This window comes from Coregonus clupeaformis, chromosome 10 (genome assembly GCF_020615455.1).
Source record: "Coregonus clupeaformis isolate EN_2021a chromosome 10, ASM2061545v1, whole genome shotgun sequence".
Lineage (NCBI taxonomy): Eukaryota > Metazoa > Chordata > Actinopteri > Salmoniformes > Salmonidae > Coregonus > Coregonus clupeaformis.
In genome coordinates this window covers 15356773-15381855 of record NC_059201.1, presented here as the reverse complement: position 1 = coordinate 15381855, position 25083 = coordinate 15356773, and the positions used below count along the sequence as shown (strand labels likewise).

Here is a 25083-nt window from a genome sequence, read left to right as displayed (position 1 = left end):
AAATCTTCTCAGCCAAGTATAGACATAATAAAGATATCCCTGGGTGCTCCTGGAGTTAAGCATTCATCTGGTTGTCATGTTGAAATATATTTGCCTAAGCATGCCTGATAGACATGGCTGTAGGTAGACACATTTGTACAGTCTTTTGCAAAGGTTGAGGGTTATGCCATATTTCTTTCTATTAGGCTAGATATTGTTGTAAATGTAATATCTGTGCCTGTGCACATGTATGCATGTTCAACTAGTCTAGCCTAATGTTGATGTTATGCTGGCACAGTTCTACTGTCGTTCAAACTGTACAATAGAGTATACCTTTTTTGGGGGGGGTCTTACAGACAATACCGTGTGTGGAGTGGATTCTAGATACAGAAACATAATTTCTTTGCCTGCGTATGTCATTGTAGCAGAACTGTATCCCGTGAACTGTATCCCTCTCGGGGGTTTAGACATTATGCTGGATTTCAAGCATATCACTCATGAGTCGCTGAATGGCAGTTTGATCATGGCAACACTCCTCCCACAGCTTTACAAGTATTCCCTGAACTTTAGTACACTGATCATACTGTATTTTCTTACTGTATGTTTCTTTGTGAATGGCAATTTCATCATGCCCACCAATTCTCTTAGCTACAGATTGTTACACCAGATAATGTGATTTAACCAAATACTTTTTGGTATCCATTACTGGGAGTTACAGTATAGGTACTGTTTGGTGTAGCACAGAGAATTTTCGACCAACCTTAGCGATGCCGTCTTTGTCCTCGAGTCGGGGAAACAGGAGTCACATAAAATGTCTGTGTCCAGTTGCAGGGGGTCAGTTTGAATCTAGAAAATACTCTGTTATTAAAATTAATGTTTTTTTTGCTCCATGAAGTAATCCAACAATGTGTACGCCGCCATCTTTCAAGTCTTCTGTCATTGATCGAGACATGTCTCTGTCATCATGACATGCAGCCCTTTGGGGTGGACACCCACCTGTCTCGATCAATGAGAAGACTTGAAATAGACAATATGTCAGCAAAAATCTTTGGGTAAATCACATTATCTGGTGTAACAATCTGTAGCTACAGTTCTCTGCACTTGTGTGTCTCTACACCTGAGACACACTTGGACACACTGAACTGTACTACATTTTTCATTTAAAAAAAGGTGTATGTTACTTTTACCATAAAACAGAGGTTCCCAAACTTTTTTGGCCCACGACCCCATTTTGATATCAGAAAATTATTGCGACCCCAACCAAGTGATTTTTTATTTATTTTTATTAACAGCCAATGTTTACTTTTCTTATTTGGGGCTATGGCAGTCAATTTGTAAACATTCTAACAGTATTTCTGATTGTCTTCTCAACTCACCATGACATACTTTTAATGTGGGACTATGACAGTCAATTGCAAATTAGTCTGACTAATGTCTCTTATCTCACCACCACTAATGAGAGGGATGTGCTTGATGCATGTCGCATCAGAGCTTCTCAAAGTCAGGGGGCGTGGTCGACAGTATGCACCTCATCTCTGCTGTCACATCCAACCTGGACCGATATTTGGTTCCTCCGTAGTGACCCATGAATGTGTTGTCTGCAGAATTCACACACATGACAGCTCGATCAGCTGTTCGGTTTCACTTACCGGCATGTCAACTGAGCCAGGATCACAGTCAAACGGATTGGGAAGTAGGTCCCAAAGTGCTCTTCCAAGCGTTGGAGGTGACCAGTCATCACTCGTGTGGGACACTTACTGATGATGTTTTCTGTTAGAAACATGCACAGCCGAGGGAAGGGACTCTCTCTAATAAGAAAGACTCTCTCTAATAAGAACTCTTTCCTCTGAATACACTGATTCGGTCACTAATCTGTAGAATGTTTTTGTATTTCCCCTACATGCTTGAGTTCAGTTCGTTCAATTTCCCAAATATGTCTGTTACATAGGCAAGGAGACACATAGATTAGGGCCTAATGAATTTCTTTCAATGGACTGATTTCCTTATTTGAACTGTAACTCAGTAAGATCTTTGAAATTGTTGCATGTTGCGTTTATATTTTTGTTCATTATACAAAAGGTGCTGTAATTCGGTTCACACGATATGGATGAAAATACCCTCAAATGAAAGCTGACAGCCTGCACTTTATAGTGATTGTTTGACTTCAAATCCAAAAGAAGAAAAAATACTTTACTGCCCAATAATTACAAAGGGCACTGTAATTCACATTATAGGCCTAATAGTACAGTAGAGCTCTTTTTACTTGCACACAATATAGCTGAATCGCCCCGTCCTGTCCCTAGGGGTCCACCGCCCTGCAGCGCCCCAACCAAACACATCCCACTCAGCTTTAGGATTTTAGGGAAACATTCATTATTGGTTTCAGGTGTGTTAGGCCAAGGCCAGAGTGACAACCAACAGTACGGCAGACCCTACGGTAGAAAATTACGAGATTATGTTTTAATACTGTTTATGCATCCTATATGGTTTGATAAATACCTTCTCACTTTGTGTCTATGTGAACTGAGTTGCCTCTGGAGCTTGGGCTGGCAATTAATTTATGATGGCTAGGTGATAAAACTTACAGCCTACATTCCATAGATTGAATTGGTGTTTGTGTACGAGGTACCAGGGAGGAGATGGCTCTGGTATGGATAGCTGATAATAACCTTGTCTTAGGGGCCAAACCCTGGTTTCTATACAATTAGAATAGTCTTCACAGCAAATGCTATCTGGCTGGGGGATACGCCTTTCTCTCATACCAAACCTCACCTTTTGACCCATTCCAGCATATCGTTTCTTTGTCACGTACTCAGGAGGATGTTCTTGGTCTATAAAGGTTGTAAACCCTACTTTGCTCATTGGGCTCTCAACGATCACCTACAGGTGGTCGTTGACCAGCTCCATTATTGTAATAATTAATTGATATTAAAGTATGATTGCTTGAAGAAACTACTGTGTCTCTCCCACTTCATTAGAATTTCCACGACAACCCCCAGGGTCAAGACTGAGCAGGCCAGCAGCTAGGGATTGCCTAAATAGGTATCTCCCCTGACATGGGCATGTTTTCAATACAGACTCCTTTTGTCATACAGTATTCCATTTAAGGAATCCAGACCTTATGAAAGTTGCACATTATATCCTTAATCTTGTAATAAATCAAATCTAGTGATACATAACTTGACATTTCTGCCATCCATTGTGGCATTGTGGGAGGATAACCAACCTTCCAGCTAATGGCAATGCAATTCTTAGCCGCTATAAATGCTTGGTTACACAGTTTCTTCTGATAACAGTCTCCAGTATCAACATTTCCAAGCAAACAAAAACAGGGAGAAGGGAGAATCTGTAGACATGCTGAGATAAAGGAAAATACTCTTTGCCAGAATTCAGCCAGCCTTCACAAGAGTATAACATATGCAAATATGTCCCCTTTTGTGTTTTACACCTCCAGCAGAGGAATTACATTTCTGAGCGCATCATATTCAGTTTCACTGGCATATAGTACATTCTATGGATGGTCTTAAACTGCAGTAATTTATGTCTGAGATTATATGAACATGACTGGTGTCGTGACGTGAATTTCATTATTGTGATGACTATTATTTATTGAATAATTACCTACTATGTTTAATTGTGACTAGATTAAATTAATCATGTAACAATTAACGCATTAGGAATTTGGGGCACCACGGGAAAAGTTAACGAGTTACCGTTTCCCGAATTAACTCTAAAGATATCTAGATATCTCTTATCGTTTAACAGTCATTTATTAATCATTTACCTCATCAGTCTCATTCTGAAAGTCGTAGACTCTTTAAGTCTGCACAAACCTGGGTCTTACTGACCATTCCGTAACACACAAATTGATTTAATTATTTATTTACTAACTAATTAAAAATGATAACACAAGATACAAACACGTACATGGTAAAGGTAGGGATTAGAAACTTAATACAATGAAAACGGGTCCCTAGCGGACTAACACAATATGACACTTGTTACAAAAGATGGCGAGTTAAAGAGAAAGAGAGAAAACACTTGGATACACATGGACCTACGCTCACAGTAATCCTAATACTTTGTCCCGAACTGCTGCCCGTTTTGGAAGACAAGTAATGCATGTATTTACGTGTTGGAGGTCTTCATCGTGTATCTCTGTTGGACCCAGACCTTCGTGGAAAGGGGTCGATTGGGCCTTCTCTTTTGGATGGCCTTTTAGATGTAAGGCTCAGATTGTCAACAAGAGGTCACAATGTCCTTCTTCTTAGTTGTCTGTTGACTTTCACTCGTTCTGGAAGTGGTCTTCTGAGGACGGCTAATCAGCCGTGTCGATGATCCCCTGTGGGGTGATGAGCGCAGTGTAGTAGACGATGGCTTGAAGAGAGAAACAGGATGGTCCCACTTAAATTCACCTTCTTAGATGGTCCTCTGTAGCTCAGCTGGTAGAGCATGGCGCTTGTAACGCCAGGGTAGTGGGTTCAATCCCCGGGACCACCCATACGTAAAAAATTTATGCACACATGACTGTAAGTCGCTTTGGATAAAAGCGTCTGCTAAATGGCATATTAAATTAAATATTAGATACAGTACTTAGAACAGCTACTCAGCCGTAACATTGATTGTTAGTGGAGGCAAGTTTCTCGTCTTCACCTCGTGTTGATTTTCAGGGTCGGGACCAATATGGACAAAAGCTACAGCTTGAGGTCCGTCTAGTCTGATCTGATCATTCTTATCTCAATCTTTTATGCACACTGGTAAAGAGGGGTGTTTCCGTCATACTGACACGCTCTCTGAGCTCCCTCGGGCGTGGCTAGTTACGAGGCAAAAGTATTATCATCACTATGATTTTGTTAGAAAGCTAAAATCACATTCCTATCTTCACAAAAACATTGTCTTCCTCCTTGATATTTTCTACACAAGGTAAAGGATGTAAACCTGATATCCACAGTGTAAAATATCTTCAAGTCACAATGTTTTCATTATAACGCCTTTATACAATTTTTAATCACAAAATATATATTAATTTTCCATATTCCATTTCTCATCATTCCCAACATTTGGATGTTGAAATATATTGTCCCAATGTTCATTGTTGGATGATTAAGTTTTTGGGCGGCAAAAAGTATCTGAAACTGTCAGTGGGTGCTGTAGGTGGGTGTGGTGCAGGAATCAGATGCAGGACGCAGAAAGATAAGTCCAACAGACTTTAGTGAACAGCACACTAAATCACGAGTCAAACGCCCGGAGGCGAGAAAGTCCGCACACAGGCGAAAACCAAAAGGCGCACAAAACAGTGCGTAAAATAACCTCCTAAACACAGAGGAGGAAAATCCGAAATGCACAAGGCAAACAGTAGCGCACAAAACACGACAGCGAAACAATAACACACAAACACAGACACACACAACGAGAACTAAATAGAACACTAACGAGGACTAACTAGACACAGGTGTACAACATCAAGACCAAACCAAACGAACATGAAACATAGATCGGTGGCAGCTAGTACTCCGGAGACGACGACCGCCGAAGCCTGCCCGAACCAGGAGGAGGAGCAGCCTCGGCCGAAACCGTGACAGAAACAAAGGCATTCCTTTCACCATACTAGAATGTCAGAGATAGATTATCCTCCTCTCTAGTATTAAGGTGTCAAGACCAGCACAGCCCCCTGTGGGTAAGATGGTCTGGTTGTTGTCGGCCATTTGCCAAGCTGATGTGAGGCCTTTGATCCTCACCCAGGGAGAGTCATGACATTGGGTATTCAAACATATCAGTATCCATTCATCATCATCAATAGTGTATCCCAGGTCTTCCACACATTTTTGTTTTACATGTTTTGTGTCATCGGGAAGAGCCTCTATCAACCCTTGATATAGTTTGTCAGACTGCCTTAAAATACTATAGTTTCAATATTTGAAGCTTCTGGCTTGTCCAGTGTTTACTGCACAGAGAGAATAACGTGTTGCATCTGTGCATCATGCTTATTTTATTTCACAATGTACACCATTTAAAATGGCCAAACTCCATTCACAACAGTATTCAGTTGGTAAGAGACCGACAGTCAGTTAATACTAGGAATAGATTGTCCACCATCTATGTGTTATCCCGCCAGAAAAGAGAAATAGGCAAAATAACATTTAGATTCAGAGTCATAAAGAAATTGAATAATTCATCTGAGCAAACCAGAAACCTTTCAATATACAAATTCAAACAATATGTTAGAACCATTTCAATATAATAAATTGGAAGGTTGTGCAGGACTATGGTAGATGAAGGAATCATTCTATCTTTTCAGACTGTTAGAGTATTTATCCGGTCAATATGTCAGTGTATTATGTCTGTTGTGAAAATGTGATTGTATTATAAATTGTATTTTAATGTTTAAGGACTCTTGAAAGATTAGTCCAAATGAGGACTAAAAGAGATCCTAATAAAATAAAATCACCTCGTCACAGACTGGTCTTCCCTGGTTGCCTGACCCTGCTGAGACCCCTGTCACCATCTGGTCCTGCTCAGATGAGGCATGACAAAGAATTACCTTGGTGTACATTTATAAATTATATTATCCAAGAATAGAATCAATGGTTCAATAATTGAAATAACCATTATTCCCAGACTGTAGCCTACCCATCAAATCAAGATGTAACTTTGTATCCATTCACTGATTGTTATAATATACTGCAAAATTCACCTGAGCTCCATAGACTGGTCTTCCTTGGCTGTCTGACCCTGCTGGGACACCTGTCACCATCTGATCCTGCTAAGACATGATGAGCATAGTGTTGTGTACTGACTGTCCACCATTACAGTGAAGCCTGTAGAGCCTGTCAGTGTGAAAAGTAGGGAATTAGCTAGGGAAACTGACAGATCAATAACATTACATTGCTATACTGACTCTAATAGAAACTCACATTGCGCTGTCAAAAAACATCAGAATATCGGTCTTCAATCGTTTGGCCGCTGGTTTCATCATTTGATTCAGGTCTAGTGTGATTGAGGGAAAAATAATAGCTAACGTTAGCCAACTTTTGCCTAGCTCTAATGGTACATCAACTGGCGTAAATGAGCCAAGTTAATTTACTTTTGTTGAAACGGGACAAAAGAAAGGCTACAAAGCATTTCCAAACACACAACAGCTATTAAATACTGCTACCTGACAGATAGCTAGAGCTGAACTGGCTGTGGTAGCTACTAGCTAGCTCGCTAGCTACAGTAGTTCATTGACTTCAGACAGATCTTCAGGTCGAAAGGGGATTAAACATTAGCTAACGTTACATGTCAGTTACATTACTAGCTCAGCACTGGGAATAAATACTTTTTGTCTGTTATGTCAAACAGAAGTTACCTTGCATCAGTCAAATATAGTAGCCAGTTTCTGCTCTGCTTGCTTTTACAACTCAGAGAAAAAGTACAACACACACAGGCAACAACTGCCTCTGTTCGCCTAAATCCAGCCGGCTAAAACCACCAAACAGCCTACCCGACCGCTCTGAGGCGTCCGCATGGTCCTAAAGCACACAATGGCACTTTTTGCATCACAGTGTAATGATAAAACTGGGGGAACAAAAATGGGGGGGGTCATGTCCCCCCCATCCCCAGTGAAAGTTGCATCCCTGGGTTTGATGTAGTTTACAATTGAAGTTACCTGCTGCAGTATATCTCAGAGTTCTAAAAGGACACTTACCTAAGCTGTTCCTCTATGTCAAGTTTCAATGTCACATGCACAAGTACAGTGAAATGCCTTTCTTGCAAACTCAAAACCCATCAATGCAATAATCAATTACAATGTAATACTAGAAGAAACATGATAAATAAGAAGAAATATGAATAACACAATAAGTAAGTAAGCATACTATATATAGGGTCAGTTTCAACACCATATTTACAATGTGCAGGGATACTGGAGTGATGTATAGGGGTAAGGTGACTAGGCAACAGGATATAAGATAAACAGAGTAGCAGCAGCTTGTATGTGAGTGAGTGTGCGTGTGTGTAGAGTCAGTATAAATGTATGTGCATATTATGTGTGAGTGAGCAGATGATGGTGTGATTGTGTAGGGCCCTGTGAGTGTGCATAGATAGAGGGCAAAAATAAAAATAAAAGGTAAATAAAGATACCATGTTAACTCAGTCCGTGTAGCTACAGTATTTTGTTAGCTATTTATCAGTCTTGTTGCTTGGGGATAGAAGCTGTTCAAGAATTCATGCACCAGTACCGCTTGCCATGCAGAAGCAGAGAGAATAGTCTATGGCTTGGGTGGTTAGAGTCTTTAACAATTTTCCGGGCCTTCCTTTCACACCGCCTGATATAGATGTCCTGGATGGCAGGTAGCTCGGCCCCAGTGATGTACTGGGCTGTCCGCACCACCCTGTGTAGCGCCATGCGATCGAGGACGGTGCTATTGCCATACCAGGCAGTAATGCAGCCAGTCAATATGCTCTCAATGGTCCACCTGTATAACTTTTTGAGGATTTGAAGGCCCATGCCAAACTATTTCAGCTTTCTGAGGGGGAAGAGGCACTGTCACGCCTTCTTCACGACTGTGTGTGTGTGTTTGGACCATTTTAGGTGATTTAGACACCGAGGAACTTGAAGCTATCAACCTGCTCCACTCCAGCCCCGTCGATGTGGATGGGGGCGTGCTCGCCCCCGTTTCCTGTAGTCCATGATCAGCTCCTTGGTCTTATTGACGTTGAAGGAGAGTGTTGAGGGTCAGCGTGGCGGAGGTGATGTTGCCTACCCTCACCACCTGGGGTCGGCCGTCAGGAAGTCCAGGATCCAGTTACAGAGGGAGGTGTTCAGACCCAGAGTCCTAAGCTTGGTGACGAGCTTGGAGGCGACAATGGTGTTGAACGCTGAGCTGTAGTCAATGAACAGTACTCTCACATACACTACCAGTCAAAAGTTTGGACACACCTACTTATTCAAGGGTTTTTCTTTATTTTTACTATTTTCTACATTGTAGAATAATAGTGGAGCCATCAAAACTATGAAATAACACATATGGAATCATGTAGTAACCAAACAAAGTGTTAAACAAATCAAAATATGTTATATTTTAGATTCTTCAAATAGCCACCTTTTCCCTTGATGACAGCTTTGCACACTCTTGGCATTCTCTCAACCAGCTTCAAGAGGTAGTCACCTGGAATGCATTTCAATTAACAGGTGTGCCTTCTTAAAGTTAAAATGTCTTTCCTTCTTAATGTGTTTGAGCCAATCAGTTGTGTTGTGACAAGGTAGGGTTGGTATACAGAAGATATCCCTATTTGGTAAAAGACCAAGTCCATATTATGGCAAGAACAGCTCAAATAAGCAAAGAGAAATTACAGTCCATCATTACTTTAAGACATGAAGGTCAGTCAATGCGGAACATTTCAAGAACTTTGAACGTTTCTTCAAGTGCGGTCGCAAAAAACATCAAGTGCTATGATGAAACTGGCTCTCACGAGGACCGCCACAGGAATGGAAGACCCAGTTACCTCTGCTGCAGAGCATAAGTTCATTAGAGTTACCAGCCTCAGAAATTGCAGCCCAAATAAATGCTTCACAGAGTTCAAGTCACAGACACATCTCAACATCAACTGTTCAGAGTACCCTAGAACAGGGTAGGCAATTCTGTTTCTGGAGTGCCGCAGGTAATGCAGGATTTTGTTCCAACTAGGAACCACACGAGACTTTGAGATACATTTGCTCTGTTTGGTTCGTGTGCCGGGGTGTGGCTTGAAGCAATGAGTGATGTATTTAAAGGGCAGTGGTGCATTTTTAACCCACAACCCAACCCCTCCCCATTTTTTACTAGTCGTTCAGTACAGCACCGTTTCCAGTCAATTTAATGTTCTATTATGTTTTTATGTACTGAATGCAGCCCTGACCAACCAAACTAATTGATCAGTTCAGTGATTGCCTAAATTCAACACACCTGGTCTTCCAGTTTGGTTAAATCAAAAACATGAAGTGCTTGTGGCACTCCAGGACCAGGAATGGGCGGTGTCAGAGGAAGGGCCAAAAAATTGTCAAAGACTCCAGTCACCCAAGTCATAGACTGTTCTCTCTGCTACCACACGGCAAGCGGTACCGGAGCGCCAAGTCTACCTTCATGTACAAATTACCTTGACTAACCTGTACACCCACACATTGACGCGGTACCGGTACCCCTGTATATAGCCTCATTATTGTTATTTTATTGTGTTACTTTTTATGTATATTTTTTATTTTATTTTTTACTTTAGTTTATTTAGTAAATATTTTCTTAACTCTATTTTCTTAAAACTGCATTGTTGGTTAAGGGCTTGTAAGTAAGCATTTCACAGTAAGGTCTACACCAGTTGTATTCGGCGCATGTGACAAATAAGATGTGATTTGATTTGATTTGAGGGTTGCCTACCCCTGCCCTAGAGGTATTACAGTCAATGTTTATGAACTGAATAGTGTATGTGCATTTCCTTATTAATGACACTAAAGGGTTTAATTGTTCAGCAACATGCAGTAAATGCTAACATGGCTTTGGTGATGAAAGGTACATAATGCTGTGACATGGGCCTGGATGGTGACATCTTCTTCAAGCTACCTGACTGAACACTGTGGCCTTCAGTGGTTGTTGTCCAGTTGGAAGGTGAACCTTCGCCCCCAGTCTGAGGTCCTGAGCGCTCTGGAGCAGGTTTTCATCAAGGACCTCTCTGTACTTTGCTCTGTTCATCTTTGCCTCGATCCTGACTAGTCTCTTAGTCCCTGCCGCTGAAAAACATCCCCACTGCATGATGCTGCCACCACCACGCTTCACCGTAGGGATGGTCCCAGGTTTCCTCCAGACGTAACGCTTGGCATTCTGGCCAAAGAGTTAAATCTTGGTTTCATCAGACCAGAGAATCTTGTTTCTCATGGTCTGAGAGTCTTTAGGTGCCTTTTGGCAAACTCCAAGCAGGCTGTCATGTGCCTTTTACTGAGGAGTGGCTTCCGTCTGGCCACTCTACCATAAAGGCCTGATTGGTGGAGTGCTGCAGAGATGGTTGTCCTTTTGGAAGGTTCTCCCATCTCCACAGTGGAACTCTAGAGCTCGGTCAGAGTGATCATCGGGTTCTTGGTCACCTCCCTGACCAAGGTCCTTCTCCCCCAATTGCTCAGTTTGGCCGGGCGGCCAGCTCTAGGAAGAGTCTTGGTGGTTCCAAACTTCTTCCATTTAAGAATGATGGAGGCCACTGTGTTCTTGAACCTTCAATGCTGCAGAATTGTTTTGCTACCCTCCCCCAGATCTGTTTCTCGACACAATCCTGTCTTGGAGCTCTATGGTAAATTCCTTCGACCTCATGGCTTGGTATTTTCTCTGACATGCACTGTTAACTGTGGTACCTTATATAGACAGGTGTGTGCCTTTCAAAATCATGTCCAATCAATTGAATTTACCACAGGTGGACTCAATCAAGTTGTAGAAACATCTGAAGGATGATCAATGGAAACATGAATGCACCTGAGCTCAACTTCGAGTCTCATAGCAAAGGGTCTGAATACTTATGTAAATAAGGTATTTCTGTTTTTAATTTGTTATGAATTTTTTTCATGTGCTGCTCTAAAGTTCCATAGCCCAGCAGACTCACCAGGGGGATAGGGGGATGGGATACTTTTACAGGGAGGAGAGAGAATGAGTTTTGGAGTGAGTACAGCAGTGGAGGCTGCTGAGAGGAGGAAGGAAACCATGTATTTGATACCATTCCACCTATTCCGCTCCAGCCATTACCACGAGCCCGTCCTCCCCAATTAAGGTGCCACCAACCTCCTGTGGAGTACAGCAAATCCAATCCAACCAATGGCCCTGGATAATATGTTATGTTGTCACAGGCAGACTGCCATGGTGAAGTAGGTTTACATAATACAGTAGTATACTTGATGCACTATGATTGTAGCTTACTTCTCTGTGCTCTGGAGAGATCGCAGGTAGTTGGTCAGAAGGCTCTGGAGGTCCATGGACCATTCTTTTTCTGTAGCACCTGGAGAGAGACGGATAGAGGTAGTGAGTGAGCTAGAAAGAAAGAGAGCCCTCACCCGTGACCTCCCACTGGCCCAGGGCCTCCTGCATTGTATCATGCAATGTAAAGGAAAACAATAATATCATGACTTACTGACAGAGTGCTCCATGTTCCTGCTGGTAGCAAGCCTCAACCTGGATGCAGAGAAATGTCCTGCCTTGTAGTATGGTTGCATATGTCTCCACGAGGCTCCAAGAAATCAGATGACAAACCTGCAGAGATTAACAAAAGAAAATGGTACCTGTAATTCGGATTCATGTATCAGTTTGCCTACTTCACATTCATGTCTGTAAATGGCAACAATAGAGCTGATCAAAAGTATGCATGCCATTTTGTGATAACGGCTACGACAAATTACATGGAATACATGTGAGTTTATAGCTAGCTAAGCTATTATTTATATTATGGCACCATGTCTCATCTAACTAACAATTGCTAATGGCTAATCCTTATAGTGGCTAGCTTCACGTTTACATTTAAGTCATTTAGCAGACGCTCTTATCCAGAGCGACTTACAAATTGGTGCATTCAACTTAGGATAGCCAGTGGGACAACCACATCTTGATCACAGTATGTACACTTCTTCAAACAAGCAGCTGTGAGCAAAGTCAGTGCAAAGTCACATACACTATACAGTACCAGTCAAAAGTTTGGACACAACCTACTCATTCCAGGATGTTTTTTTATTTTTACTATTTTCTACATTGTAGAATAATAGTGAAGACATCAAAACTATGAAATAGTCAGTTTGAGCCAATCAGTTGTGTTGTGACAATGTAGGGGTGGTATACAGAAGATATCCCTATTTGGTAAAAGACCAAGTCCATATTATGGCAAGAACAGCTCAAATAAGCAAAGAGAAACGACAGTCCATCATTACTTTAAGACATGAAGGTCAGTCAATGCGGAACATTTCAAGAACTTTGAATGTTTCTTCAAGTGCGGTCGCAAAAAACATCAAGTGCTATGATGAAACTGGATCTCATGAGGACCGCCACAGGAAAGGAAGACCCAGAGTTACCTCTGCAGCAGAAGATCATTTCATTAGAGTTACCAGCCTCAGAAATTGCAGCCCAAATAAATGCTTCACAGAGTTCAAGTAACAGACACATCTCAACATCAACTGTTCAGAGGAGACTGCGTGAATCAGGCCTTTATGGTCGAATTGCTGCAAAGAAACCACTACTAAAGGACACCAATATTAAGAAGAGACTTGCTTGGGCCAAGAAACATGAGCAATGGACTTTAGAACGGTGGAAATGTGTCCTTTGTTCTGATGAGTCCAAATTTGAGATTTTTGGTTCCAACCGCCATGTCTTTGTGAGACGCAGAGTGGGTGAACGGATTATCTTTGCATATGTGGCTCCCACCGTGAAGCATGGAGGAGGAGGTGTGATGGTGTGGGGGTACTTTGCTGGTGACACTATCATGTCAGTGATTTATTTAGAATTGAAGGCACACTTAACCAGCATGGCTACCACAGCATTCTGCAGCGATACGCCATCCCATCTGGTTTGCGCTTAGTGGGACTATCATTTGTTTTTCAACAGGACAATGACCCAACACACCTCCAGGCTGTGTAAGGGCTATTTGACCAAGAAGGAGAGTGATGGAGTGCTGCATCAGATGACCTGGCCTCCACAATCACCCGACCTCAACCCAATTGAGATGGTTTGGGATGAGTTGGACCGCAGAGTGAAGGAAAAGCAGCCAACAAGTGCTCAGCATATGTGGGAACTCGTTCAAGACTTTTGGAAAAGCATTCCAGGTGAAGCTGGTTGAGAGAATGCCAAGAGTGTGCAAAGCTGTCATCAAGGCAAAGGGTGGCTACTTTGAAGAATCTCAAATATTAAATATATTTTGATGTGTTTAACACTTTTTTGGTTACTACATGATTCCATATGTGTTATTTCATAGTTTTGATGTATTCACTATTATTCTACAATGTAGAAAATAGTAAAACAATTCAGAAAAACCCTTGAATGAGTAGGTGTGTCCAAACTTTTGACTGGTACTGTATATACAAAAGTATGTGGACACCCCTTCAAATTAGTGGATTTGGCTATTTCAGCCACACCCGTTGCTGACAGGTGTATAAAATTGAGCACACAGCCATGCAATCTGCATAGACAAACATTGGCAGTAGAATGGCTTTACTGAAGAGCTCAGTGACTTTCAACGTGGCACCGTCATAGGATGCCACCTTTCCAACAAGTCAGTTCCTAAATGTTCTGCCCTGCTAGAGCTGCCTGTTATTGTGAAGTGGAAACGTCTAGGAGCAACAATGGCTCAGCTGCGAAGTGGTAGGCCACACAAACTCACATAACGGGACCACTGAGTACTGAAGCGCGTAGTGCGTAATAACCGTCAGTCCTCGTTTGCAACACTCACTACCAAGTTCCAAACTGCCTCTGGAAGCAACGTCAGCACAAGAACTGTTCGTCGGGAGCTTTATGAAAAGGGTTTCCATGGGCGTGCAGTTGCACACAAGCCTAAGATCACCATGCGCAATGCCAAGCGTCAGCTGGAGTGGTGTAAAGCTCGCCGCCATTGGACTCTGGAGCAGTGGAAACAACTTCTCTGGAGTGATGAATCACGCTTCACCATCTGGCAGTCCGACGGACTAATCTGGGTTTGGCGGATGACAGGAGAACGCTATCTGCCCCAATGCATAGTGCCAACTGTAAAGTTTGGTGGAGGAGGAATAATGGTCTGGAGCTGTTTTTCATGGTTTCATCTAGGCCCCTTAGTTCCAGTGAAGGGAAATCTTAACGCTATAGCATACAATGACATTCTAGACGATTCTGTGCTTCCAACTTTGTGGAAACAGTTTGGGGAAGGCCCTTTCCTGTTTCAGCATAATGCCTCCATGCACAAAGCGAGGTCCATACAGAAATGGTTTGTGGAGATCGGTGTGGAAGAACTTGACTGGCCTGCACAGAACCCTCACCTCAACCTCATTGAACACCTTTGGGATGAATTGGAACACAGACTGCGAGCCAGGCCTAATTGCCCAACATCAGTGCCCGACCTCACTAATGCTCTTGTGGCTGAATGGAAGCTGCAGCAATGTTCCAACCTCTAGTGGAAATCAATTGACAGTAGTTAGCTGCTAGCTTAGATGCCTGTGATTGTTGAGACCTAATTTTGCAGCCAAACTGCTTCAAAGATGAATGATGTTTAGCTAGCTACTTAAATCACAACCCAATTAATGAAGTATCCACTCTATTGCCATTTCTCTTTTGCCAAGATAATCCATCCACCTGACAGGTGTGGCATATCAAGAAGCTGATTAGACAGCATGAAGCTGATTAGGTGCACCTTGTGCTGGGGACAATAAAAGGCCACTAAAATGTGCAATTTTGTCACACAACACAATGCCACAGATGTCTCAAGTTTTGAGGGCGCATGTAATTGGCATGCTGACTGCAGGAATGTCCACCAGAGCTGTTGCCAGAGAATTGAATGTTAATTTCTCTACCATAAGCCGCCTCCAAAGTCATTTAGAGAATTTGGCCTTACAACCGCAAACCACGTGTATGGCATTGTGTGCTGATGTCAATAGTGGATGTGGGGTCATGGTTTGCGCAGGCATAAGCTATGCACAATGAACACAATTGCATTTTATTGATGGCAATTTGAATGCACAGAGATACTGTGAGGAGATCCTGAGGTCCACGCTGCATGAGGCAAATGGTGGTCACACCAGATACTGACTGTTTTCTCATCCACCCCCATATCTTTTTTTAAGGTATCTGTGACCGACAGATGCATATCTGTATTCCCAGTTAATTAAATCCATAGATTAGTGCCTAATGAATATATTTCAATTGACTGATTTCCTTATATGAACTGTAACTCAGTAAAATCTTTGAAATTGTTGCATGTTGCGATAATATTTTGGTTCAGTATTGCTAACATCAGCTAACCAACATGCATTGCTTCTGACACATGCTGCAGCCTGCTTTACATTTACATTTTCCATTTTAGTAATTTAGTAGACGCTTTTATCCATAGCGACTTACAGTTAGTGAGTGCATGCATTTTCCATTACATCTGACAAATATTTAGCTATCGTAGTTGCAGTTTAGTTCATTATCTAGCTATATGTGTAAAACTGAGAGTCTGGCTGTAAAACACAGCTAGATATTCACTCAGTAACGTTAGCTTACCATGCTTTTCTGGCCAACTGGACATTAATCTCGCCAATCCCGGTCAACTCCTTCTTGCCTACTCCCGTCTCTCAGTCTTCTTCTAGGTTCAAAACTATATGGCTGTAGTCCGGTGCCTTAGTGTCAAAAGCAACCCATTAGTAACACACCTGGTGCAGTCAATGGCTGTGTTCCAAAACTGTTCACTTTTCTACTTCAAGCAAGGACAATGTTCCATTTGTTCTTTTTGTGTGGTTTTATGGTGTGTGTGCGGAACAGCAGAAATATTAACGATTCTATCTCCAATTTCCAATGTCGAATAAAAATATGGACATATCATGTTGATACATATATGCGCTACATGGCTTTTAAACGTTGAATACCATTCTGTCATACTGAATCCAACCCAGGCAAATGCAGTTGAGCAACGCGCCATGGCATTGATCAACCAATGGTGTGTTAGATACCACCCACATATGTTTGACACCCCTTCATTATCATATTGGAGGAAATACACAATAAATACATTAATAAATAATATAAATGAATAATATTAAAGAAAGTGGGATTATTTTAATAACTTTTTATCTATTTATGTGCTCATTCATTTTCCATTAATTTATTTATCTATTTATGTGTGCATTTATTTATTTATATATTTCTAATTATGGCAAGTTTGGTACTCCATATTCGCCCTCACCCATACACTGTGTTCAACAGCTGCCCAGTAGAAAGCAGTTACCCATGATGACTCAGGAGCCAATTCAAAGAGAGTGCAGGCTTTCCCTGGGCAGTTCCTGCCTGTGCGGTTCCTGCCTGGCCCAAGACGCGGGTCACAGTGATGCTGTGTTCATAACCAAGTGGGAAGGTGAACTTTACCACATATGACTGGGGAAAAAAACAGATGAATGGCCCTCGAACTGGTAATTAGGCCTACTAGTGGGAAACTCGTCTATCATCACTGAACGCAGACTTCTCCCTCATGCTGAACTCTTACATCACCTACTAAGGAAAGGACCTCTATAACAGCATTTTCGGCAGTTAAATGCAACAACAAAACAGTATTTACAAAAAACAATCTATTCATATGGAGTTTGAACACTATAACAAAGTCATTACAGTATGAAGATAGGCAGAAACTGCTTCTCCAATAGAAATCCCAGATCAAGCTTGTAGGCGATGTCATGGTGACATTGGCTAGCTAAACTCATGAGCAGAAACACTTAATCAGATCTAACGGTCGTCTCGCGCCAAACTGCACAAACCAAGCCGTCAAATCAAAGGCACTCCTAAGAAAAAAACTTTGTTTTTGATTAAAATTAAAACGCGTCAGTTTGTCACTTTCATGAGGTTGGAGTAATAACATGTTCACCTACTTAAGACAACTAAGAAAGAATCTGTCCCTTCTCTCATTGACTTTTCAAACCCGAGCCTGGTCTGCTATGTCTGTTTTGCAAAAGTTCCCAGAAGTCTTGTGATGTTGCACCTATGTGACTATAATTAGTTTACAAGCATGATAGCTGTACTTTTAGTTTGTGGTTTACGCAGCTTGTTGGCCATTAGTCAATCAATGTTTCAACAAGTCAAAGCACATTAATGTCCCCTGTAGCTCAGTTGGTAGAGCATGGCCCTTGCAACGCCAGGGTTGTGGGTTCGTTTCCCACGGGTGACCAGTATGAAAATGTATGCACTCACTAACTGTAAGTCGCTCTGGATAAGAGCGTCTGCTAAATGACTAAAATGTAAAATGCATCCAACTCCTATTTACGACTTTATAACTGGTAATTACCACCGTCCCACTTGGTTATGAACGCAGCATGAGACCCACTAGGGACAAGGTCAAGTTGTCTGTTGGTTCAACCCGCAGAGAGCTGTCAGCGGCGCTTAGTTGAGCTTCGAAAGGTGTATGCCTCGTCATACGGCCATGGGAACGATTTGGTTTGTAACCGAAAAATAAGATAAATAATAGAAGATTGATTATCCTTTTTATTGTGCCATTTGCTCAATTGATTGCAATCAGTTACAAACCGTCGCAAGTTGAGCAGCGAGTGCTTGCTTTCACGTGGGTGGGACGGGTGAGGATTTGTGATTGTGGTGGGGGGGATTGGATTGTCATGAGTTTGGAGCAGTGTCCGGAGCAGCAGCAGAAGGAGGTCAACCCGGGATCGGACGAACGTGAACAAGGGGGTATAATATCGAAAAACGACAAGGATCAAGGCGGCATGGTAAGTTTGGGCCCTGTGTTAACTTGGCACCATCCACCCCCACATCGTTCAAGTCCCCCATTGATTACTGCATTGTTAAGTTTAGAGCTTGCAAGAAAAACATTTCACTGTACTTGTCGTGACATTGAAACTTGAAGCTAATCGTCATGTTGCGCTAACATTACTGCAATTCAATAAAACAGTCTGCCGTTGACTGACACTTGCCTTGGCAGGTTCTGCCGCGTGTTTCTTCGTTGCCAGTCAGGCGTGTAACCTCTAACGGACGGTAACTAACGTTAGATAACTAGTTAATTTTTTTATTATGTCGACAAACTAACGTTAGCAAGCCTAGTAGGTCGACTAGTTCACCAATTTAAACTAACGCGTTAGCTCCATGTAACTCGCTTAGCCGCGTTACCTACTTTTGCAGCTAGCAAACACCTGACTGGCGTTATCGTCAGCCATCGTCTTTCCATTTAACGTTAGCTACATTTCATCCAATAAAACGCTGGTGTAACGTCGTTGTAACCAAAGACCGAGTGTAACGTCTTTGGTTAAGGTTCAACCCATCTAACGTTAGTTAACTAGCTACTGTACCTAGCTAAGTTTAGGTGATTGTTGCTAGCTAACATGGCTAGCAAACGTTAGCTAATACATGCTAGCTAGTTGGTGGTGCCCGGCTAGGAGGCTGTAGGATAGGTCTTCAACTAGGCAGTAGGAAAGGCCAAAGGTAGCTTGCGGCTGTTGGCTAACGTTAATTTACAACATGTTGCATGCAAACAGTAACGTCAGATAGTTAGACATGCAACTGGGTTGTTTCTTACCATTTGCAGAATCGTTTCATGATGATAGTATCTTGTTACTCTAGCTAATGCAACGTTACATGTTTGGTGGTGGAGGTTGCAAGAGCTGAGGGTCCAAGGATACCCCCACCCATTGGGGAAGGTGAAAAACTGATCCTTGGCTTGATTGGTGAAATGTTTACTTTCCTAAACCTACTAGAAAGTGGCCAGAAGAAACTCTGGGCCTTGGGATTGTTGGGGAGGAAGAAACCTTAGAAGGAACAAGCTCTACGTAGCAAATAATGTAAATTACAGTATAGGCTGAGATGTTCCTCTACCCTGTAAATCTTTATTGCCTATACTGTTTGGCATTTCACATCTATTTGCCAAGCCTCATTGAAGGTGTGTTGTAGATACATGATTGATAGTCGTGCATTCAATAGTTAGCCCCTAGGCTAATCGTCCACTTTTCTGTTATTGCTTATTCCTAAGGCCAGACAGTTTTTCCTCCGGCCGTTAAATAACTAAGGCCAAATAGTCATACTTATTCCAAGCAACCCGGTAGGTTGAAGTTTATCCATTATGGCACTGGGATATTTCACTTCTCTGTAAAAAGAGATTTGACAATCTATCATGGACCAGGAGTGACAGCAATTACAATTTCAGTACTTTGCAGGCTTACTTATCACCTTCCCAAAACAAAGGGGTTCAATGTCACCCATTGTCTGAATTGCTTGCAAAAATCTACTCAAATTGTATCTTGAATTTGTCTTCGGCAGGTCGAGTAGTGGTTAGAGGTGAGTTTGAATTCCAGGTCTGACAGGAAAAGTCTGGCGGAAATGAGCTGGCAACCAGAGGGTTGCTGATATCACATCCTAGATGCCCTTGCCTGTCGTTGTGCCCTTGAGCAAGGCACTTAACTCCCCGGGTGTCCAGTGTGGCAGCCCCCCACACATCTCCAAAACCTGTATGTGTATGTCTTTCGGAGGGGTTGGGTTAACAGTGGAAGTAACATTTCAGTTGGACCTTGTGTTGGACCAATTGATCTTAAAACGGAAGTGGTTCGGTGAACCGCACTCGTGTGATGAGTAACTTTGCCTGAGACCTAAAGAGTTGTTGGCTCCATGAGCTAAAAGTCTTGTGACATGCAGGAGACTCAGGTTCAAAAACCCAGTTGTCTCATTGGTACCGCGACTCTGCGAGAAGGTCATATGGGGGTGTAGTGTGACTGAGGTGGTTCAGTGAACCACATTCCTGTGTTGAGTAATCTTGTCTGAGACCTGAAGACTTGTTGGCTCTCCGCAGGCTAAGAATTGTGGCTCACAGTCAGACGACGGCCTACCCTCTCAGACCAGGATTCTGTTTAACCCAATGGTGTATAAATCATTGATTCAACCCTGTCCCTCAATCATGTTTTGATGCCCTCTGACATAACTGATGCTATTTATGTGGCACCTTTGCTTTCCTGACCTCCACCACAGCCTGGTCTCAGAGAAAAACATATTATGTTACTAAAATCCGTGCCACTCCATTTAGTATGTTAGGTTATATTGTTTGACCTGTTTAGTATTATATATTATGTTCGATAAGACTGGTTACTTACAGTGCCTTGCAAAAGTATTCAGCCCCCTTGCCGTTTTTCCTATTTTGTTGCATTACAACCTGTATTTTAAATGGATTTTTATTTGGATTTCATGTAATGGACATACACAAAATAGTCCAAATTGGCGAAGTGAAATGAAGAAAAAAAAATTACAGAAAAGTGCTGCGTGCCCATGTATTCACCCCCTTTGCTATGAAGCCCCTAAATAAGATCTGGTGCAACCAATTACCTTCAGAAGTCACATAATTAGTTAGATTGCACACAGGTGGACTTTATTTAAGTGTCACACAGAGCATATGAGCGGAGTGGAGCGGTGAGAATCTCAGCTCCTCGCTCGCGGAGCTGTTCACCCCTCCGCTCCCCCCGCTCAAAGCCACATCAGGCCAGCCCGCTCATTATCGCTCAACGCAGTTTGCATCGCGCTCCACTCAAATCGCCCCCCCGCTCACTCCAAAAAAGGAACAAAATCTGCATGTATTTCACTTTTAGCTTAAACCACAGCCTTACTTTATCTCCCCGAATTTGTTCCATACAGACTCATTTCGGATTATCCATTCTGTCTTGAAACGGGGATCTAACACTGACGCTAAAATGAGATGTTAATCAGTATAGTATATTCCATAGCGAATTGACACGTTGTTTGCCAATGTTTCTGCAAAAGCAGCGATGCCCATTGGAAGTGCAGCGTGAGTGTAATCGGTGAGCAGGGATTTGATTTCTGTGACAGCAGGGAGGATCATCCCCATGTTCCCCAGCTCCTTCTGCATTTTGTCTGAGAGGTCTGCTAGTGGTGTCAGCACACTGACAAGGTGCGTCAGCTGCCGTACTTGATTCAGGGTGATGTTAGCAACATTAGACTTGAGTTTGTTTTGCCATAACGGGTATTTTTGGAACAACCGGATGAACGACTGAATCATCCGCAGCTGGCTGCTCCATCGAATGGCGCAGGCATTTGTGGGGCGGACACCTAATTGGTCGGTTTCCTATGTGCTCTTGCATACACTTTTCACCAGGTGCCCGACTTTCACTAACAGCCTATTAATGTTGTCGTGCTCGTTAACAGCGTTTTTGATCGCCAGCTGAAGCATGTGAATGGGGTATCTCAGATGTAAATTTGATAAAGTAAAGTACTGATTTATCATAGTTTCTTGGGGGGGTGTAGCCCGGTTGAGCTGCGCTGGCGAAGTGTTGCATCCCTTCGCGTTCTCCTTTACTCAGCGGTTCATAGTCCTTGAAAATCATTTTAAAAAATGCTACATCCAGCTCTCTTTTTCTCTCCCTTGTTATGGTTGGGCCTTTGTGTGCAGTGAATAAACTTTTGAATTCCTCAACCCTTTTATCTTGTTGCTGCTGCTGCTCCTCTTGCTCTATAAAATACAAATTCATGGACGACACAAATTAAATTAAACAGATGGATTCTGGGTCAGGCTTGAGCATGCTTCAGACTCGTGGTGTGAGCGAGCGAAATTGGAGCGGGACATAGGGCGACGCTCCGTCCTTTTAAAAATGCCGCTCTGCGCTCTGTTCAAAATCCGTCCGCTCCCGCTCCACTCCGCTCGTATGCTCTGGTGTCACATGATCTCAGTATATACACCTGTTCTGAAAGGGCATTAATTGGAGAGGCAACAAAGAGACCAAAGATAACCCTGAAGGTGCTGCAAAGCTCCACAGCGGAGATTGGAGTATCTGTCCATAGGACCACTTTAAGCCGTACACTCCTCAGAGCTGGGCTTTACGAAGAGTGGCCATTGCTTAAAGAAAGAAATAAGCAAACACGCTTGGTGTTCGCCAAAAGGCATGTAGGAGACTCCCCAAACATATGGAAGAAGGTTCTCTGGTCAGATGAGACTAAAATTGAGCTTTTTGGCCATCAAGGAAAACGCTATGTCTGGCGCAAACCCAACACCTCATTACCCCGAGAACACCATCCCCACAGTGAAGCATGGTGGTGGCAGCATCATGCTGTGGGGATGTTTTTCATCGGCAGGGACTGGGAAACTGGTCAGAATTGAAGGAATGATGGATGGCGCTAAATACAGGGAAATTATTGAGGGAAACCCGTTTCAGTCTTCCAGAGATTTGAGACTGGGACGTAGGTTCACCTTCCAGCAGGACAATGACCCTAAGCATACTGCTAAAGCAACACTCGAGTGGTTTAAGGGAAAACATTTAAATGTCTTGGAATGGGCTAGTCAAAGCCCAGACCTCAATCCAATTGAGAATCTGTGGTATGACTTAAAGATTGCTGTACACCAGCGGAACCCTCCCAACTTGAAGGAGCTGGAGCAGCTTTGCCTTGAAGAATGGGCAAAAATCCCAGTGGCTAGATTCCAGGTTTAATTCCAGGTTGTAATTACCTCGACTAACCGGTACCCCCGCACATTGACTCGGTACCAGTACCCTCTGTATATAGCCTCGCTATTTGTATTTTTGACTTCATATTATTTTAGATAGGATTTTTGTGGGTTATTATTATTAATTTTTTGGTATTCTTTCTTAAAACTGCATTGTTGGTTAAGGGCTTGTAAGCATTTCACTGTAAGGTCTACACCTGTTGTATTCGGCGCATGTGACAAATAAAATTTGATTTTAACAAAATAGGAAAAATGCCAAGCGGTGTGAATACTTTCGCAAGCCACTGTAAGGCAAAAACGAAAGTAGGGTGGGTGGGTGGGTGTATAACGCTAACGTCTAACAACCCAAAGGTTGCTTGTTCGAGTCTTATTATGGACAACTTCAGCATTTTAGCAACTTTGCAAGTACTTGCAACTTTTTAGCTACTTTGTAACTACTTAGTATGTTTGCTAACCCTTCCCCAACCCTAAACTTAACCTAACCCAGCTAACGTTAGCAACCTAGCTAACGTTAGCATTAGCCACCTAGCTAACGCTAGCAACAAATTGGAATTCATATATGTATTGCAAATTCGTAACATATTGTATGAATTTGAATTCGTAACATACTATGTTCTACAATTCATATTATATTGTACGACCGCAATAGAGAGCAATAGTATTGGCATATTTTTGTAGGCACTAACTCCGCCATTGTTCATTGGACAAAGCCTATGGGAAAATAGTTTTGTAGGGTTTTTGGATAAACACCGAAAATAAGGCAACCACAGCCTTAGGAGATCTTATGTTTTGTTCTATGAATTTTATCAGCTAATGTCACTTTTGGTGAATTTGAAGCATTTTTGTAATAAATAAAAAGCACAAGGCTTCATAATTCATAAACGTTAACTGACTGATATTATCTCATAGAACAAAACATATAAGATCTCCTAAGCCTGTGGTATTTCGCTGTTTATCCCCAACCCTATTCTTTCCCCATGAATGAACCAGAGGTAACATATTTCACGGTTTTATGACTACAAGCTGGCGAGCTCTTTTTAAATTAGTAGGCACATGAAATGTAACCGAACATATCATACTAAATGGAGTGGCACGGATCTTAGTAACATATAAAACACGTTTTGCTCTGAGACCATGTTGTCCACCAAGGCCAATGCTGTAAAATAGGTACTGATGTTATTTCTGGTTGATCTATAATGATTGCTATTTTATTTTCTTCGGATTATAAGTGTGCAGTGGACACATGTTGCAGGAGCGGCCTGTATGCCGGTCACCATGTGCTCTTTCGTCGTACTATCCGCAGAGGGTAGGTTTCGGTAGCGGAAGTGTTGAAAGAGCGTTTTGATTTAAGGGATGCTTTGACCAATTGCGAGACTACTATCTTTGACGTAGGTTCGGTGGAGACGAACGTGTGAATGAGAGGCGATGCACAAAGTCAAAGATGGTGGATAAATGAAGAGTTCCCTCAGGCCGTTGACCATTGGGGTGGGAGGAAAATGGGCAGTTCATGTCGGGTTAAGGGACTAGACACCAATGCGATAGCAGCTGGGTCTGGTCTGCTTAGTTTATAAAAAATATTTTAAAAAACTGCGAGTGGGGTGTCTCGCTTCCTTTTCCGTCTCTGACAAAGTATGTAGGTACATGTGACTTGTGGAGAGGCGGAGTCTAACGGAGTACGATAACCAATGAAAAATCCATTGAGGCCTCATGAAAGCTCCTTCACGGTAGCATGCTCTCACAGTTTGCCTTTTTGGTTTCTGTCCTCTTGTGAATTGTACGGTGTTATCGACTTCCACCCATTGTACATTTTTCTACTTAAGTGAGGAAAATCTTGGATTAGCTGGCTACATCAATTGAATCGGGTAGCTTGCGAGTCAGTACAACATTGGGAGGAAAACAATGCTGTTATTTGTTGAGGTATGTTTGGTCTGTATAGTGATCCATTATAGTCTAAAGTTCGTCTGGAACGACATTTTATGGCGC

General features: G+C 42.4%; 1 protein-coding gene and 1 long non-coding RNA gene across 4 annotated transcripts in view; one reads left to right on the top strand and one right to left on the bottom strand.

The window, feature by feature from the left end:
• Positions 1-19419, bottom strand: part of LOC121575208 — a 24318-nt gene extending 4899 nt beyond the window's left edge. Inside the window, exons 1-4 of the long non-coding RNA XR_006002307.2 lie at positions 19186-19419; positions 16179-16294; positions 12100-12218; positions 11889-11967 (exon numbers count right to left, since the gene is read on the bottom strand). This is a non-coding gene — a long non-coding RNA (uncharacterized LOC121575208). The remainder of the gene's footprint in view (positions 1-11888; positions 11968-12099; positions 12219-16178; positions 16295-19185) is intronic.
• Positions 18000-25083, top strand: part of LOC121575206 (la-related protein 4) — a 24748-nt gene continuing 17664 nt past the window's right edge. For 2 of the 3 annotated variants that reach the window (XM_041888163.2, XM_041888162.2), the window contains exon 1: positions 18000-18382. In XM_041888163.2, coding sequence (XP_041744097.2) covers positions 18272-18382 — 111 coding nt within the window. In that variant the 5' untranslated portion in view covers positions 18000-18271. Of the gene's footprint in view, positions 18383-24824; positions 25018-25083 lie in introns of those variants that run through there. The other variant, XM_041888164.2, reaches the window with a different exon arrangement.